Source organism: Anabrus simplex, chromosome 1, assembly GCF_040414725.1.
Source record: "Anabrus simplex isolate iqAnaSimp1 chromosome 1, ASM4041472v1, whole genome shotgun sequence".
In the NCBI taxonomy this organism is placed as follows: Eukaryota; Metazoa; Arthropoda; class Insecta; order Orthoptera; family Tettigoniidae; genus Anabrus; species Anabrus simplex.
In genome coordinates this window covers 398,152,027-398,173,043 of record NC_090265.1, presented here as the reverse complement: position 1 = coordinate 398,173,043, position 21,017 = coordinate 398,152,027, and the positions used below count along the sequence as shown (strand labels likewise).

The following is a 21,017-nucleotide window of genomic DNA, read 5'->3' as shown; positions in this document are numbered from 1 at the left end:
GTGCTCGGATTAATAAGAGTAAAAGGTATATGATGGCCAGAGAAATTGAATATCTCCCAGGATAAAGAGATGATCTTTCATCAGATGCCAACAGCTTCTTGTAGAGGGTGGAGAGTAGGTGGAAGATTGGGCACACTCTTGCCCAAGGAGTGAGAAATTGCCTCCAAGATGGAGGAGCCATTGGTCAACAGCATGAGAATGCAGAAAGCAATGAGAAACTACTGCATTTAAGATCCAAATTGATATTCTCTACCAACACATCATGGCTGTGTTCAAAACAAAATGTTGCAGAGTTTCATGTTCCCCAACTAGATCTCTGGGGAGAGGGAAGTTTTGAGTAAGGTTATGACAAGAAGATTATCAATGAAAACTAGTATAAAGATAAGCACGTGGAATGTGAAAACTATGGCACAGGCTGGAAAAATCTACAATGCAATCCAGGAAATGGAAAGAATGGAGATTATGATCATGGGAGTTAGTGAAATGCAGTGGCCAGGGTCAAGTTCTTGTGACATCAATGAACACAAGAGACATCAGGGATATCAGATGGACAGTTTCAGTCTGGAGTGGGATTTATAGTATACAAAACAACTGCAGTGTGTGCGCATCACCAATTTTGTACCTGGCTTGGAAAGTGTGTTGTTGCTTTAAATAAATGCTAGGTCTGGAAAAGCAGAACATTATCCAGGTGTATACCCTAATGACAGGCCACAGTGATGAAGATTTTTACTCCCAAACCACAGGTGTTTTGAAACAATTATCAAAGAAATATTTTGCAATAATCATGGAAGATTTTAATGCAAAAGTAGGAAAAGGATCTGAAGGCGACATTATATGTCACTATAAATTTGGTGAAAGGAATGAGAGAGGCAAACAACTTAGTGCATTTGCAGGAGAATGGAGATTTGTAATAACCAACACAAACTAGATGTTTGTGCACCCAAGAGATTCAGATGAAATTATTATCCGGAACCAGACGTAATTACCTTCTTTCCATAAACTCTGCAAATAAACTTACTCCTTGTGGGTGGGGTTAACTTCCAATAAGTAACCAGGGGAACCTGACCCCTACAGAGCGCGTCCCCAGGTGGCGAATAGGGGGCCCCTACAGTATGTAGGGCTGGTTGAAATAACCAATACAACCCGCGGACCAACAGGTAGCCCAATTCCTGCGGGTTTTAAAATATTGGGACACCCTCTCTCCAGGGGTCATAAATATGGAGGTCCCTTGCCCTGGGTTAAGGGTGAAGACCTCAACGCCATCTACAGCGGAGAAGATGGACTTCGGTACGGCGGAGATGGCGGAAGAGGCAACTCATCCTTCTGGGGTGTACAGATGGAACCTACTGCCTTGTAGGATGAGGAAGGCATCCTCAAAGGCTAAGGGAGTAAACCCTGAAAGAAAATCCTCTTATGCGTTAGGCCTAGCAAGTCAGCAGGAGAGTATTGAGTATAGTTGCTTTCAATAAGAAAAAGAGCCTCGGAAAGAATATTATAGACCGGACTGACACGTCCTCTCAGACAATTGTAAAGTATGATGACCGTAAGGCTGATGATATACAATGTTCTGAAAGGAAACCCCAAATAAAAAAGAGACCCAAATACCGAATTGGAACTATGAACATTCTATCATTAACTGGAAAGTTAGAAGAACTCCTAGACATGATGGATAGAAGAAAAATATCAATATTGGGATTAAGTGAGACCAAATGGAAAGGGATTGGAAGTAAGACACTTCGTGGAGGTTATAAATTATACTGGAGTGGACAGGAGAAGGTAGCGAAAAATGGTGTTGGATTCTTAATTAACGAAAGGACTGATGCTACAGCTGAAGTTATCTGCAAAAGTGATAGAATCATTAAAATGTCCATGAAACTGGAGAACACTAAGTACACCATCATACAAGTGTATGCCCCACAGACAGGCTGCAGTGAGGAAGACAAAGAGAAATTTCGGCAAGACCTGGAAGATACAGTTAATGAGGAAAATGTTATTATTATTATTATTATTGGAGATCTAAATGCGCAAGTTGGGTAGACAGACTTGGGTACGAGAACATCATTGGTCCACATGGATCTGGACAAAGGAACCCAGAAGGAGAACAACTATTAGATCTGTGCAGAAGAAATGATCTTATAATCAAAAATACATTCTTCAAAAAAAGAGACAGTCACAGAATAACAAGGTACAGTTGGGATGGCCAGTATAGAACATTGATTGACTACGTAATCACAAATAAAGATGGTGGCAGGTACATCACAGATGTAAAGGTCATCTCTAGTGAAAGCATGGACAGTGACCACAGATTGTTGGTAGTAGACTTCAAACATAAGACAAATGAAACGCAGAAACTTATTACGAAAAAACCAAGGATTAAAACTTGGAAGTTGCAAGAAAAAGAGTCCAAATAAAGGAAGAATACAAACTAAGGATTCAACAGAGTTTGCCGAAGTGTGAAGTAACCAGCGTTAATGAAGAATGGAAGGCCTTCAAAGACACCTTTGTGGGAGAAGCCAAAAACCTATGTGGAGTTACAAGTTCTATCAAAAGAAGAAAGGAGACACCATGGTGGAATGATAGAGTGAAAACAGCGGTGAAAGAAAGAAACCAAATAAAGAAGGCACTGGACAAGGAGAAACAAAAACAGGGACAAGAACGAAATGAACAAGAAATACAAAGACTTCAAGGAGAATACAGGAACAAGAAATTTGCTGTAAAGAACATTGTAAGGGAAGAAAAAGAGAAGAAATGGAATGAGTTTGCAGACAAACTGGAAGAGGACAGTAGAGGAAATATGAAATTGCTATACAGAGTAGTGAAAAACAAGCGAAGGGATCAAGAGACCATAAAAGCAATAGAACGTGATGATGGAACTCTGGCACAAGAAGAGGGAGAAATTAAACAAGAACTCAAGATCTATTTCGAAAAGCTGCTGAATGGAGATACAGAAAACATAACAATGGATAGAGGAGAGCCAAGTCGAGGAACCACAACTGAATCACCAATTACATGGCTTGAGGTTGAAAATGCGCTCAAGAGCATGAAGAAAGGAAAGGCAGTGGGCATAGATGAACTAAGTGCAGATATGCTGAAAGCAGCAGGAGTTCCAGGAATCCAATGGCTCTATAGACTGCTCAACAAGATATGGGAGGAAAATACTATTCCTGAGGACTGGAAGATGGGCATCATTGTACCTCTGTTCAAGAAAGGAAGCCGACGAAAATGTACTAATTACCGTGGTATCACACTACTGTCTCATGTCCTGAAAATATTGGAAAAAATAATAGAGACCAGAATCAGAGATATTGTTGAACCAATTTTGGAAGAAGAGCAGTATGGTTTCAGACCAGGAAGGTCAACTACAGACCTTATATTTGCAATTAGGATGCTAATGGAAAAATACTGGGAGAAGAACAAGCCTTTATTCCTAATATTTTTGGACATTGAGAAAGCATACGATAGTGTACCAAGGGAAAGAATTTGGCAATGCATGAAAGAACTTCAAGTGCGAGATAGCCTCATAGACAAAGTGAAAATGTTGTATAGTGGGAACAGAAGCTGTATTCAAGTAGGATGTGGTTTGTCGGACTGGTTTGAAACAAAGAGAGGAGTGCAGCAGGGCAGCTCATTGTCACCACTTCTATTTATTATTGTAATGGATGTAGTAATGAAATCTATTAAAAGGAAAGAATATGGAGATATCAAAGCCTTCACATTTGCAGATGATGTTGCGATCTGGAGTGACTCAGAAGATGAATTGGGAGAGAGAATACAAAGCTGGAATGAGGAGTTTAAGAAATATGGTTTAAACATCAGCAAGACCAAGACGGTGGTGATGAAAGTGTATGGGGAAGGAGCAGAACCAATAGTCATGTTAAATGAAGCTCAACTGGACAGCGTGCCAGTTTTCAAATACTTGGGTAGCGTTGTATCAAATGACAACCTAGCAAAACATGAGGTGAACAATCGAATCAATAAGGCAACACAATTCTACCACCAGGTAAGACGCCTGCTGTGGGATGAGCAAATACCCATGAAAACAAAAATGACATTGTACAAGTCCTATTATACACCAATTCTTACATACAGTCTCGAAACCACAACACTAACCAATAGAGATAATTCCAAACTTCAGGCAGCTGAAATGAAATTCCTACGCACTATGATCCAGAAAACCAGGAAAGACAAGATTAGGAATGAGAAAATTAGAGAAGAAGTAGGAATAGACAATTCTCTCCTAAATAAGATTCAGATATCAAGACTGAAGTGGTTTGGTCACATGAAGAGGATGCCAGTAAACAGAACTGCAAGGAAGGAATTTGACAGAAAGGTAGAAGGAAGACGACCCGTGGGAAGGCCACGAAGGAAATGGATAGATTTAGTTAAGAGCGATGTAATGCTGAGAGGTCATGATTGGGACAAGTTGGTGGAGGAAGAATGGTACAAGGACAGGATGAGATGGAGGAGGCTCATATACCACACCCGGGAAACTGGAGATGGTTTAGGTTGATGATGATGATGAACCAGACTGATCTCACTATCTCCGGATGCAAGCTCACAGCTGTGTGCCCCTAACCGCACGACCACCCAGTAAACTTGCATGTTAGACCGAATTGTGAAATGAAAAGTGTCCTCTACTATTTGATAAATGTGCCCATGGAATATACAGTAGGAGCGCTTATACAACACAATTATTCACACTCAGCCAGTTAGGTGATTTACCACTACTTTACCCTCATGGATGTTAAGATGTTAATGCATAATCAATGGAAATTTAACTGTTCTTCAAACTGTATTTCAAGGGACATTGTTGGAATTTTGATGGAAGTAGATTTATTTAATGACTTAGTTCAATTCTGTCGCCACTCCACATGTGATTTATTGCTTATAGAGGCATACAAAGATCTTTGATGATACTATGAGTGTGAATATATAAAAATCAGTGCTTAAATTTAGAGAAATTCATTACTGTAGACAATAGAGTAAAAGTGCGTGACTGATTTTGTGCGCTTTTGGATGTTGTTATTGTTGTATTTTTGGACTGTATTTATTTCTTCTGTGGTGATTTGGAAGTTGAAGTCGTACTTATGTGTTAAGGACTTCGAAGAATGTTAAGAAGTGAAAGTTGCCAGTGATATTGAAGAGTAATGAAGGTTATATTTGAGATATGTAAGGTCGTCAATTGGTACACACATTTACTGTCGGCAGTAGAGAAACGTAAGAGTTTTCGAAATGTTAAAATAAATAAGCAAATAAGCGAGTTAAGATAGAGGTATGCGATTATGCTGATTTATTGATATTGTTGGTATTGGTATTTCTTCAAGGCGACATACCATGGGTGGATTATATGATGGATAACTTAAGGGGAAGCTTCACATCATCACAACCATTCATTTGAATAACATGGCAGATATTCTTGTTTATTGAAGGTTATTCATATCTTGATAAATGTCAAATGAAGAAATAATTTTGTATTTCCATATAATCAAGTAACCTATTCCAGTACATATTCCTGTAAAGCTGACGTATTTAAGTAATGGACATCTTAATGAATTTATGAAAGGAAAGAAGGCATTAAACTACATCAAAGTTGTCATAATGATTTTTCAGATGAATCTGAAAGATAATATGGGGATGTTCAGCCAAAATTAGGATCATCTAAATTAATCATATATTAAGTAGTGGCTCTAGCAGCAGTAGTTAACTATACATGGAGTAGACAGATACTTTATATGAAATCATTAACATTCATGAAATTATCTATTCTTACGCAATCTCGGGTGCTGAAAAGGATAATTTCATATTTCTCACCGTTTCTTCCTACATGTTAACTTTTTCTTATTTAATTATTCCTTATGAATAAATAATTATTTAAATACTTTTCCAAGTAATAATTATTTTCATTTAAATTGGTGTACATAAATGCTTTTCATGTCTATTATCAATATTGAATTTCACGAAAGTTGACCAAGGATAGGTTAAAATGAACATATGATGAGATGCGAATCTACAATTGTACCCAGGGTCCATATTCAACCATCATGACGTTTGAGAATAATTTTATGTCGAATCCAGCAGGAGTTAGTCGAGGCATACAAACAGATACAATACAATGGACAGTATTGTCAGACAGTGTGTTTCTAACTATATGAGTGTCGTGTTAAATTTCTGTGTGCTTCTTTTAATAACTGTTGAAATGTTTGAACTTACACTGAAGAAAATGGAAATTGCAATACCCAGAAGGAGTGGTGCTACAATGCTGCAATTGAACATGCAGGACGAGTGTTCGGTTGTGATTCCATGATTACACTTTCAGGTCCCTCTGACCGCAAGTTTGGACAACAATCAGTACAGGATGTGCCCACCACGAGCTGCAATACATTGATGAATCCGCCGAGGCATGGAGTCAATACGGCCCTGGATTGCTTCCTGAGGAATTGTGGCCCATGCTTGCTGCACTGCATGGGTCAGTTGTTCCAGAGTTGTGGGTGGCTGAGGACGGTTGGCCAGTTGTTGACCCATCATGTCCCACACATGCTCAATTGGACTGAGGTCCGGGGATCTGGCGGGCCATTCTAAGGTTGTGATGTCGTGGAGAGGTTCTCTGGAGATGCGTGCAGTGTGAACCCGGGCATTGTCCTGTTGAAACATCCCATTAGTAATGTTCGCCATCATAGGGACAACCATTGGATTGAGTACCCTATCAACGTACTGTCAAGCAGTCATAGTACCCTCAACAAGCACTAATTGTGATTTCACATTAAAGCCAATAGCTTCCCAGACCATAATGCTTGGTGTTGTCCCAGTGTGCCTCTTGACAATAAGATCTGGGCGGCCCCTCTCCCCGGTACGTCGGCGCACACGATTCCGGCGATCACTGCGGGCAAGACAGAAGCGCGATTCATCACTAAAGACGACCCTATGCCATTCGTTGACCCACGCCGATCTTTCTCGACACCAGGCCAGCCTTACACGTCGCTGTGTGGGGTCAATGGAACACCTTCTGCAGGGACACGGGTTTGTAAGCCAGCTGCACGCAGGCGATTACCAACTGTTTGTTGTGTAACGTGGGGTGCCACAGCTGCTCAAATTTGCGCTGTTGTTGTATGGGGTACCATCCGGGCCATCCGAATGATGTGGCGATCTTCTCCCACAGTTGTCCATCGCGCTGGGCCTGTGCCAAGTCTACGAGTGTGGGTACCTTCATTTGACCACTGCTGCCATACACGTTGTACCGTAGATGCCTGTCGGCCAACACGCAGCGACAGTTCTTAGCGATAATCCAGCCTCACACAGCCCAATTATCCGAGCCCTCTCAAACGGCGACAGTTGTTGATAGCGTGCTCTTCTCTGTCGTCGAGGCATGTTTGACGGGGAACACTTCACTGCATAGACTGCAAGTCAACTACGCTACACCAGAGTCCATATACTGGAGTTGATTCTTCCGCGACCAATCACATGGGGAGACCTGTAGCAACATTCCAATGGGTCTGAAACTTTGATCGTTTACATACCTACATGGCATCGTTCCATATCTTGAAAATCAACAAACGACCAATGCCTTCATGGTGTTGCAATTTCCATTTTCTTAAGTGTATATTAAGTACTCCTCTTGTGCTTTTCCTCTCCTCACTAGTCCAAGGAGGAGTGCAATACTGCATCCTTGGCATCACACCAGCTGGCTTGATGATCGGTAACATGCCATTCTGTTTTGAGTGAAATCTTTATCAGGTATTTACAATTGGCTTTGTCGCACTGACACATAAGAGACTTATGGTGACAATGGTATAGGAAAGCGCTAAGATTGGGAAGGAAGCGGCTGTGGCCTTAATCAAGGTGGGAAAATGGGAAACCACAGAAAACCATCTTCAGGGCTGCCACAGTGGGGTTCGAACCCAAAATCTCCCGAATGCAATTTATCAGGTATAATATGTTACTAAATGTTTTCTTTTTCTGATATTTTCTCATTTATTTATCCTGAATTAGTTTTGACAGACTGAAGAACATCACATTTATAGATACCGTACTATCACTCAAGAAAGCCCCTAGCAAAAAAAAAAAGAACAATGTCAGAAGCATGGCAACTAATACAGAACAGAACAGGTTTACATTTCCTTCCGGAAATGAAAGCCAAAAAACGAGAAACTTTAAGGATGAAAGCAATTTTCACCGCAAAAAAGAAACTGGTCGACCTTCTGTTTTCCTGATAATATCTGATTATCAATAACTAACTATAAGCACTTATAATACTCAAACAATTTCATGCATGGTGTAAATAATGATGCAACCATGAGATTAAGGCCTTAACTATGCCAAAAAAAGACATTTATCATTATATCTTCCTGTGGATAGGGATGGTAGAATACATCATGGTATTCCCTGCCCAGTGCAAGAGCCAACTAAATGGGGTAATTCCCCAGAAGCCCTGACAATGGGAACATGAGTTGGAGACTATGAGGCTTCTAGGCAAGTGTAGCATTGCTTCCAGTTATTTGTGCTATTCTATGCACTTTCGTCTTTCCTATCCGACCTTTCTTGGTAAACGCTTGTTCCCTTTCAACTCCAACAGAATTAGGTTTGCAAGGTCTAGGGAGTCTCATTATCACGCCTTTCATGAGCCTTCCCTTTCTTTTGCCAATATCCTTATTCTTTTAGGGTTCAGACCTCTTCTGTGTTTCCTCTGATTAGTGTTAGGAAAGGATGGTTGACCAGTTGTACTTCCTCTTAGAACAATAATCAGCACCATCACGAATGAGTATCAACAGGATCTTAGGGTGTTAAGTCAGAAAGTGAAATGTGCAGTTTGAAGAGACATAATTCACAAGGGAATTGCACTACAGAAATCATAATATCAAATTATTCAGTATGAAATGTTCTTGCTTTCAGACTGAATAGTCAAGAAATCAGACAAAACTGTGTGTGTTATTCCCACTCTTGAAAATATACTTTTTATTTTCCAAAATAAAATTTTCAAAATGTTACACCTTTCCATATTACTTGTAATAATTCTGTACATCCAAGGGATATCTTCTTCTGAAATATTTAGTTGTATACAGTACATATTTAATAAGATTTACAACAGCCAATGCCCATATATATTTGTGAGGTTTTATTCATTTAAATGCATTAAATTTTTTACATGGATTTTAATATTTATTTTGGTATAAAATCACAAATATTGCTGGTGTTCCTTTGAGTAGACTCTGCAGATAAGCTGAGAGCAAGAAGGCTAATTGTTCTTTGTGGAGTACAAACCCCAATCTACTCTTTAGTTTTAAGACATTTCCAGACGAGTATAGCCTGTCGTTTTCAAATTGTTTTACACTGTATTTGACTCATTCTCAGGATAATTTTGTCTTTTTTTCAGCTTGGTTTGTCAGTGTCAGAATATTCAAAATTCTAATCCAGCTAAAGGTCTAGTTTTGATTACTGATGTAGCTTTGGGCATCAAACTGTCATTTGCACTTAACTGAAGTTTGCTGCTGTTCATCTTCCATGATATGAAGGGGGACTTTCAAGAGGAGGAGTGAAAATTAAAAAATGTCTTTGAACCACTTCTGATGGCTCATCGTCATTATCTACAAGAAAATGAAGGGCAGATTAGGGTAACACTACCAAATGCTTTGGCATATAATGAAAATGGATAGTACAAAAATGACATAGGCCAATAGCAAGTAGGTTATTAATATAAACAAGAAAGTGATGATTGGGTCAAATGAGTGACATGTGGATTGAAGAGGAATAAACTAGAAGTCAATGGTGGAAAGCATATTGGAGATGGATAACAGTAGAAGAAGCTAATTCAATTAGTCATTTTGGCATGCTTGGAAGGTAAAATAATAATAATCGTATGGCCTCAGCTACCGTGTGCAGACATTTCAATTTGACGCCATCTGGCTGTCTGTTCGTCAATTTCGACGTTCCGTTTTACTCTAGGCCCCCACTAGGTGGCAGACCGAGTAAACCGAAACTCTTTTGGGCGTCTATGGCTGAGATTTGATGAATTTTGTCGGGTAAACACCGAATGTGTCACCAGAGATCTTTTACATGCCGACATCGTACGACATGGAGTGTCGAATGGACTTTTTCCGCCCTTCAAAAATCCGACTACCTCTGCCGGGTTTGAACCCGCTATCTTGGGATCCGGAGGCCGACACTCTACCGCTGATCCACAGAGGCAGCTGCTTGGAAGGTTATGTGATGATAATGAAACCATCCAGTGACCTGTGTGTTAAATGTAAGAAAAGGAACCATGTATAATTTGGAAGACTACAGATTTTCATATCTTCATACAATCATACTATCTTGTGAACAGGATCAAATTTTTAGTCTTTGGGAACATAAAGCTGGCTCTCTATCTTTGATTTATCAAAGCAGCTGATATATCAAAGGGTAATTTTGTTAATATAGATGAGTATGTAGGATAATGAGCAGTATTAATTTAGGTTTTTGAAAGTAAGAATACAGTCAGAAAAATGAAATGTCACCATACTGCAAAGAAGATATCTCCCACTTGAATAATTTTCTCTAGTGTAAAGGTGGAAACTGATATCAATTAGAGTCAGTATTCCCTACTCACTTGGTTCTGTGTTGCAGTATTCCCTACTCACTTGGTTCTGTGTTGAATAAAAGATTCAGTACTTGAAAAATTACATTCAACAAATGAAAGCCAGAGCAATGCATCAAGTATTCAAATTTCAGCCACTTGTCCTATCAATTCTGTTTTTCAAACTGTAAACATAAACTTAGCATACCTTTAAATAGAGCACCTTTCATACCAGAGGCAGTTGAATTAATCTCTGCTAGGTAAGAATCAGCCAGGACATACTCCAGAAGTGGTTTGGTATTGCTCAGGCACTGAATAACGGAGTTCATGAAACACTGCAATATTTATACATCAATTAATATATTATAAAAGAACAGAAAGAAATCTAACATTCAAATGGGCTATAATATGCACTATTGCCAACTGCTGTCAATTAGAAAATCATATCTGAAATAAAAATCATTCAAGAGTTCTTACATTTTGAAGTCTGGGCACAACTGGAAAAATAGTTGCTGATTTAAATCAAAATTTAAGTATAACAACTTTTTGGATTCTTCATCCTCTCTGTTAACTTCTAATGACAAGTCTGTCCTTCCAATACAATAAATACTCTTTTAGTCTACATGTTTTGCAACTATTTAGCATAATCTTCTCCAGTCCATGTACATTCCTTCCAAAGCAAACCGTGAAGCTCTACATACATTATTTCTGTAGAATTATTTAATTCATACCCATGCCCACATAGCTGAGATGTCAATGATGATGTCACTAGGCTATCCCAGTAAGTAGAGAATGTCTTTCAGACACCCAATCATGAAATGAGAGAATATAAATTACATGAAAGGTTTGGTTTGTGGTGGGGTTTTTCTTCCCTTAGTAGTTTAAGGTTGCACCAACACATGGAAGGTTTCTGACACTGAAAGGATGGAAAATGCTAGAATGAGAAAGAAGCAGCCTTGACTTTAATTATAGTACAGCCCCAACGTTTTTGCTGATGTGAAAATGGGAAACCATGGAAGACCATCTTCAGAGCTGCCAATCGTGGGGTTCGAACCAAACATTTCCCAAAAGCAAGCTCACAGCTACAGAACTCAAGCAGCGCAGTCCACATGCTTAGTGTTTATAATACAGTCATCAGTACATTGTATTCCGGATAATGGCATCAATGAGGACAGGATTATGACATAATTCTCAAACATAAGTGTCCCGTAACTCATTTACAGACTTACATTTTTTGAAATAGAAAACCAGGGCTATGTATGGGATAAAATTTTACTTGACAATACTATACTGAAGGATAACAAGTATATTTTGCTACAGTACTGATTACTGATACTAGCAAATCAAACAAAATTTTTAATATAATTCTTGAGCATTACAATAGATTAGTATAGTGTATCAAGAATACTATAAAATTTCACATACAGGGTGAAATATATTTATACTGACAAATGCTGGTAGGATAATTGGGACTCTGAAACAAACTCTTTTTTTTTTTTTTTTTTTAATATCATACATGCCTGTGAGACACCGTTTGACAAGACCGTCCGACCTCATGAAAGGCAAAGAAAACTAAAATACAGGAGAAACACTCCAAAATATGTGAGTGGGAGACTCGAGAAAATACAGGAGAAATATGCAAGAACCCAGGAAATACAGGATACCTGGTAACCCTTATGCAGTATTCTAAATTGAAAGTGTCTGCTGTGATTCACATGAGCAAATAATAAATAATTAGATACATACTTAGGAGGATAAGGACACTTATGGCACATCACAGTGCATAGTTATGCTCAAATACAACATGTCAGTAACAACTGTCAATCAGAACTCATACCTGCCTGCCCCAACTGTGTCTCTTCTGTCCTCAAACTTCTGCTAGAAGGTAAAAGCATTATGAAACATGGATCGATCATTTTAATCTGAAGAGAGACTCCAAAATTTTCAGGAATGGTTACTGTAAGAACAGAGAAGTACTGCAGGTCACAGAAAAAAAGTTTGTCTAACATAAATATTATGTTTTAATATTTCCTATGTACCACATTTTCAAAATAAATGGGATTACTTTCAGACTGCCCTTGTAACAAGGAAGGAATGTGATATGTAATGCTTACTGTGTTGCCAATGTTGCGAAGTCCAGTTAAACCAGCACGTTCGTTGCTGCAGCATCGTGTGTTCAGTCTCGAGATGCGAGGTGATGCGTTGAGAATACTTGATTCCTGGAAGACACACCTCTCTCATAAGCTCAACTATATCAAGAGAACTATCAGCAAGATGAGAGTTAAATAAAAAATTACTTTAAGAAAATAAAATCATGACATTAACCAGCATGTATCACAGTCTGATGGGGAATACAGCTCTAGAACAGAGGTCCATAACATGCAACCTAGCAGATTTATGGCTAAAGATGAACTTGAATGGAGTATACTAGAACAGGTATCAATATTAATTTAAATCAACTGAACACTTCACGCTTTTATGAGGCTACTTGAAGAAACAAATGATATAATTGTAACATAAGTTATTGTATTGTACTTATGGAACCTAAATTCATGATCTATAATTTTATAAAAATGTTACAACAATGAGTAATTTTTAGGTGATAGTAATTTGAAAGACAGATATTAGCAGTTAAGGCAGAATGTATGGATATATTGTATATCTAGGAAGAACTCCATAACTTACAAACATCCTAAGCTTGGATATTCAGCATTAGGTATGATGGAAACAAAATTAATAAACAGACAGTTAAAAAAAAAAAAAATCATTTAAGCAGAATTAGCTGAGGGAAAGTAGAACTACTGCAACTAGAAACAAAATAATCCCTTTCTTTAATAAAAAGAAATATTTACACTCATCTACAGTATTTCCTAAATGAACTCTTAAAAATATACAGTATTTATTTAATTTATTTATTTATTTATTTATTTATTTATTTATTTATTTATTTATTTATTTATTGCCATTGACTTTTTATAGAATTTATATTTATAGAAAACACTTTTTAAAAGGAATATATAACTTGACAAATAAAGAACATATTTTATGCATTTTTGATACTCAGAACACCATGTATTAAGGAAAATGTAATTTTTTCACAAGAGGCAAGAACAGCATGCTTTGTACCATACACAGAGAAAATATATAATGCTGGAGGTTCATAATATTTTATTTAATCAAAATGAATTACAAAGTGTCAACATTATTATTTTCATCTTAAAAGTTAAACAAATAATCACTCTAGTTAAACAAAGAAAATTCAAGTATTTATCCCAAGTTATGTTAAACTAGTTTAAGCTACCGTTATATAACTGTGATTGCTTCAACAATGTGAAATTAGGGACTACTTCTAATTCCTTCCTGTGTTGATGTTTCTCAATACCTTGATTTTAATCATTTTTACTTCATTTATGAAGACTGAATCTCAATAAAATGCAAAAGTAATAATTACATGAACCGGAAAATCTGAAAACCTACGACTGTTTCATCGGTGATTCACAACAGACCTCACACGATTAAACATAGCGGTAGCTGAAAGAGTGACTTACAGCAATTCCTTATAGGTGTTTATGATCTTCCATTTTGAATTAATTACTGTTGACTATGCAAGTTATCTAAGAATGATACAAAATCCGAAAGATGGATGTTCAGAATTTTGATGCTAATAATGAATGGAACATTCTGCTTGAGAGGAAAAATTTAAGGATACATCTTAACCACAACAATGAATTCCTAACAAGAACATATGAGTGAATGATCAAAGAATGGTGTTCTATGAAAAAGAAATGTATTTGCTATTTGCTTTACGTCGCACCGACACAGATAGGTCTTATGGTGACGATGGGATAGGAAAGGGCTAGGACTGGGAAAGAAGCAGCCTTAATTAAGGTACAGCATTTGGTGTAAAAATGGGAAACCACAGAAAATTTAAGAAAATGTATAAACGAATTTGCTATAAAACAATCAAAAATGCTAAAACTGCAAACATTCACCTTCCAATCCTCAACAAAAATTTAACAGATATTTGGTCCTTCACAACAACAGCTGAGCTCACTCCAAGCTACTGCACCCAACAAATTCTATTTATTAAGCAGGTCCTAAAAGGAATAACTTTCTCTAAAATGGTCACACACACAAAGACTACAAAGTTGAGTTTCAATATCAGGGACTTCCCCTTAAAATAATAATCATCACCACCACTAATAAGAGAGGCTAATAATCCTGCTGTTTTAACCAAAGACAGAAATGAATATCCATTACAAAAATAATTTATAATTTGCAACAATTTATAATTTGCAACTGACTGGCAAAAATCAGAAAAGCTTTCTTCGTCCAATATACACAGTCCATAAGGTAACAAACAAATCATAATAATAGCCTATAATGTAAGTTGCAAAAAATACAGTGCTGATGATGGTGGCTGTTTAAAAAGGCCTAACAAATAAGGTTACATATATAGGTCATTGTCCCCAAAATACAGTACCTCAAAATATGAAGGAGCTGAGAGAAGAGGGTGACCTGTATCTGATCTCGCCTTGATGAACGTTACATAGACATCCTTGGGCTAAAATACTCTAAGAGGAGAAAGGACATGGAAGTATACGTAAGGGCTGTTATACAGCTGAGGACTAAAAGCCAGAAATGTGAGTAGAAACACTATAATGAATATTCAGTAGCAGAAAAGAACAAGGAATTCATTTCAAATATACATCCCACAAACACTAGAAACACCTGGAAGAGGTAGAGAAATGTGAACAAGGTGAGGAAATTATAAAAATGAAATCCTATAAATAAGGTAGTAAGAATCAAAACAAGGTGATGTGGTCACTGATTAATACTAAATCCTGGATGTTACACAAAATACAGTTTTCTTTCCTTCTTTGTTGGGTTGGTGTATGAAAGAACTGTTATGAAAGCTGAAGTCTAGGAATGTTATCAGAAAACATAGGGAGCATAACTAGAAACTCTATGTACTGCAGCACTTGTATATTTATTCTATTGGACAGCACTAAACAACAGTAATAGTTCAGTGTAAGAATATGGTTATTCAGTTCAACGAAACAATGTCTTTTTTTTAAAGCTGAAGTGCTTCTTTTACATAGTTTGTCTGCCTTTTTGCCTGCCTATTTGAATAACTTTGAGTGCCTAAATATCCAGGTTTTAATTATTATGAAAGGAATGACATCTTACATAAAAGCAAGTTTCAAGATAGTTTTGAGAACATCAATAGCACTCTCAGATTTAATTGCTGCTCATAACAGAGTGTGGATTAATGTAAAAATGGTAAAACTCCTGGCTGAAAATTAATTTTAATTACTATCAAAATATAACATAATTCACCTCCCATGTAGATAACCTGTGCATACACACAACAAACATATCTATGGGTTCAGTTGTTTCTGAGAAAAGTGTACGAGTCAGGATGTTATACAATACCATGCACTCATTCCTTTTTTCAGTTCCTGCACATGAATGAACACAATACTATTTGTTGATATTGTAATTTAAGAACAGAATGAGGACGAGGTCAACTGACCAGATTGATGCATTAAATGGCAAGATTGAACAGATGAACAAGGGGCAATGAAAATCAGTCTGATGAAATGAAAAGCAATTATGATGACAAGAGGAAAGAGAGAAGGAAAAGGAGAAATAAGAACAGGAGAAAAACATATTGCATTTGTGGAGAAATTGAAGTACTTAGGATGTGAATTAATCCGGAATTTTCTGGGCTGAGTAGCTTGGCTCAAATTGGCAGTTGGCCAGCCTCATATAGATACATTTATTGGCATGTAAATGAACTCCTGTAGGACAAAACTCTGTCATCTTGGCATCTCCAAAAATCATAAAAATATAGTTAGCAAGACATTAAACCAATAACATTACCATTAACGCAAATTTGAAAAATGGATATGAAATAATCCAAAGGATTACAACTTGGTTTTGTTTCCTATCATACATTATGTTAATCTACAATGGAATACAAATATGAAGTAACAATGAATACTAAAGAAATGAAAATGAAAACCTACAACCTGTTTTCCAGTCTTTGACCAGGTCAGGGATGTAATGAATGAACCATATATAGGCTATTAGTACAATGGGGTCGCCACTCCCAAAGTGATGTATTAATGACTGATAAACGCTATGAAATGATAATGAAGAGTGTTGCAGGAATTAAAAATGACAGGGAAAACCGGAATACCCAGAGAAAAACCTGTCCCGCCTCCGCTTTGTCCAGCACAAATCTCACATGGAGTGACCGGGATTTGAACCACAGTATCCAGCGGTGAGAGACCGACGCGCTGCTGTCTGAGCCATGGATGCTTACTAAAGAAATAAAGAACGTAATGATGATGATGATGATGATGACAACCCGATTCATTTTATGAATATGTCCCCCCGAAAATTGTAATTTTCAGATATGCTCACATTGCAGAGATATTCTTCTATAGGAGTTCAAAGGAGAGACTTATTTGATCCCCTTCAAATACCATTGGACTGAGCCAGGAATGGAATATTACATAGCCGAGACCTGAGACAGAAGGAATAGAAAAAGTTAAGAGATCAAATGGACAAATACGGGGGGAGGGGGGGGGGAGGGAATAGACCAATATTATGGAATTACTACATGCGCGAATGCCTTAAAAAATCTAGGGAATTACAAAAGAAAGGAAAAAACAACCTCATGTTCATATTACTGTACAATCAGCATAAAAGCAATGGGGTCTAGAATGGAATATAGTAAAGATATAGAACAAAATGAAGATAACCTGACTCAGCTGCATCCAGATAAAGGGAAATGGTAATAATACAAGACATTTATGTATATTACTTACTTCTATGATAGCATTTTTGGAGTAAATTGGCATAGTGGGTTCCAGGTCAGATTGTTTAAATTGATGTTTTAATAGGAGATTTATATCAAAATTCTGTAGTTATAAATATTAAAACTAGAAGTGAAATAGGAATAGCATGTTGTAGTTTGTTTGGGTTTGGCTCATCAGTCCACAGACTGGTTTGATGTAGCTCTCCATGCCAACCTTTTCATTTCTAAGAAACTAACTACAACCTACATGTACTCTAATCTCTTTGGTCTACCCCTGCTGTTATTACTGCCTAAACTTCCTTCAAAAACTAAAGTCCTGGGTGTTCTAAGATGTACCCTATTATTCTGTCTCTTCTTCTGGTCAAATTTTGCCGAATCGTTCTTCTCTCACCGATATGATTCAGTATATCTTCATTTGTGATTCGATCCAGTATATCTTCATTTGTGATTCGATCTACCCATCTCACTTTTAACATTCATCTGTAACACCACGTTTTGAAAGTTTCTATTCTCTTTCTTTCTGTGCTACTTACTGCCCATGTTTTACTTCCATAGAATGCCACGCTCCAGATGGAAGTCTTCAAACATGCCTTTATAATTCCTGTATCAGTGTTCGAAGTGAGCAAAATTTCTTTTCTTAAGAAAGGCCTTCCTCACTTGTGCTAGTCTGCATTTGATATCTTCCTTACTTCTGCCATCATTACTTAAAATTCTACTAGCCAAGTCCAATATTCATCTATTTCCTTTAAGACTTCATTTTCTAATATTTACTGTATCACATGACTTCATTTGACTGCTGTCCATTACTTTTGGATTTATGTATTTTTGTCTTGTACTCCTCTTCCATACCATTCAGAAATTTCTCCAGATTTTCTACAGACTCTGATAGAATAACAATATCATCGGCAAATCTCAAGAGTTCTGACTTCCTCTCCTTGCATTGTGATTCCTTTTTCAAATTCCTCTTTGATTTCCTTTATTGCCTATTCTACATAAACACTGAAAAGGAGAGGGGACAAACTGCAGCCTTGCCTCACTGCTTTCTGTATTGCTACTTCTTTTTCATAGCCTTAAATTTTAATCACTGCAGACTGATTTTTGTACAAATTGTAGATTATTCTTCTTTCATGGTATCTGGTCCCGATCACCTTCAGAATCTCTAATAGCTTGGTTCAATTGATATTATCAAATGCCTTTTCTAGATCCACGAATGCCATGTATGTAGGCTTGTCTTTCTTAATTTGATCCTCTATGATCAGATGTTAAGTTGGGATTGCTTCACATGTTCCTACATTTCTTCTGAAGTCCAACTGATCTCCTCCCAACTCAACTTCAACTTTTCTTTCCATTCTTCTGTAAATAATGCATGTTAAAATTTTGCAATCATGAGAAACTAAACTAATGGTCAGCACCTGATTTCTTGGGAACAGGTATAACAATATTCTATCTAAAATCGGATGGCACTTCTCCTGTATCATACATCTCACACACTAAATGGAATAACCTCCCCATGCTAGTTTCCACTAACGCAGCCAGTAATTCTGAGGTACGTCATCAATTCCAGGTGCCTCATTCCTATTTAGGTTTCCCAAAGTTCTGTTGAATTCTGACCTCAAAATTGGGTCCCCCATTTCATCAACATCAAGGATAAGAAATGGGAAGGGTTGTGGAAGATCATCAAGGTCTCTCAGACTTAATACTGTTGGGTTTAGGAGAAAACTAGTGTTGGTTGTAGGAGGTGGGTCAGAGAAGTTAACAATCTGCTAAATTGCTACTCTAATATGTCTTCATTCACTAGAAAAAAGGATTTTGTTAGCACCAACCTTTTCTCATAATGCAACTCTGAAATCGATAATTATTTTGATTCTGATTTTATATTGTCTCCATCATTGATTAACATAACAAAACTTAATTACAGAAGAAAATGCATGCTTCTTAATGATAGTGATGGGAAATTCAGTGAAGTATTAAAAAAACACATACGGTACTGCACAAAATAACTTCATTAACGGCAGAATAAATACTATACAATAAATATTTTAGAACAATGTCTACAAAAAAAAAAAAAAAAAAAAGTTGCATGTATTTGAGAAAGTTTTTTTAAATTGGTTATCTTCAGTTTAGTAAGAAAACTAATATCTCCTTAGTAGAAAACAGATAAACATTATTATGGAAAGAATAACATGAGCTGAGAATGTGAGCAATAACAAATCTGCATGATCTGCTACTGGTACCCTGTACAGTACAGACTTAATTTATCCTCTCTAAGGAATGGAATAAAATTCAAATTAAATACTAATGTCTACTAGTAATTACTTGAGATTTTACAGTCAAACATTATCACACACTAACATGAAATACAGAATGGGAGTAAGAAAATACTGTAAATATTTTGACAAATGATACCAACATCAATATTTTTAATGAAATATAGTTATAATATAAAGCATATTTATCCATTTAAAGATGTTATCAAATTTTAATATTTATTAATTAATATACAGTGCCATAGTTGACATTTTCTGAGTATTGGTAGATTTTAAATTGAACTTATTTGTTAGTCAAGAACATGATAGTAATAATCATTTTACAGAAAATGTTAGAGTGGGATGTGATTCAATGACTTACAACGCTGCATTGAAGAGAAAATGTATTTGTAACCAAGGGGTGTTCCAGAAGAAAACACCACAATCACAATGTATCACTGCATCAGGCATAGCTGCAAATTTAAAAGTTGAATGCTGTTACATTAAATGACTTAACATAGCGATAAGTGTGTACCTACCTGAAGTTCACTATGGAAGTTCCTTGTGCTATCTGTCCATCAACAAATAAATGTGTGCAGTTTATCTGGACAAAGTAGGTAACTGATTAAAGTTTAGGTAGGTACTACGATAGTACTGTCAGATTTAAATTGTGAATAAAATACAAAAGAAACACAGCTATAATCTGAAGTATGTTGCTTTGCTTTAAAAAAAAAAATTTTATTTATAACTTTTAGATAAAGTGGTAATTACAACGAACTTTACGGTATGCATATTATATAACTCTAATCAGGTTTCTTTAAACTAAGCAACTATTTAAGAGAGAAAATTTAAGACACTATTCTATATGATTGCTAGACAAACTACAAATATTGATGTATTAGTGATTCCAATAGCAAGTAGGTACCAATATGCGGCGCTGAATGAATGATAAAATTGAAGATGACCAAAAATACTGTAATTACTTATTTTGTTTTCTTTACGTCATTTTCACTGTTTAATAAATGTAAGTTTTGATTAGGTGTTTACAATAGGGTTAACCGTCAAATTCTTTGTTGATTTCTAGAATTATGGGTATAATTTCAGACTTAATGTCAGTACAAGTTACTACCCAAAATAAAACCAAGCTTGGAGCTTTACATAACTTTAAAAATTGTGTTTGTTAGCCACTGGACATACAGTTTTGTGTATTATCCAAACCACAGGGTCATGACTACTCATTTCAAATTGTCATCTATATCAACCATGACAGACTAGGGATATAACCACCAAGTTATCAGATCTTTACAAATTAGCACTAAAGAAAAATTAAGAGATAATATTTTATAAGGGAGAATTATAATTACTGTTTAGTTACATAAATTTGACTGCATATTAC

At 36.6% G+C, this 21,017-nt stretch overlaps 1 protein-coding gene across 3 annotated transcripts in view; it reads right to left on the bottom strand.

The window, feature by feature from the left end:
• Window positions 1-21,017, bottom strand: part of LOC136856844 (ubiquitin carboxyl-terminal hydrolase 2) — a 434,922-nt gene that overhangs the window by 111,841 nt on the left and 302,064 nt on the right. For all 3 annotated transcript variants that reach the window (XM_067135022.2, XM_067135020.2, XM_067135019.2), the window contains exons 4-5: window positions 12,661-12,765; window positions 10,755-10,881 (exon numbers count right to left, since the gene is read on the bottom strand). In XM_067135022.2, coding sequence (XP_066991123.1) covers window positions 10,755-10,881; window positions 12,661-12,765 — 232 coding nt within the window. The remainder of the gene's footprint in view (window positions 1-10,754; window positions 10,882-12,660; window positions 12,766-21,017) is intronic.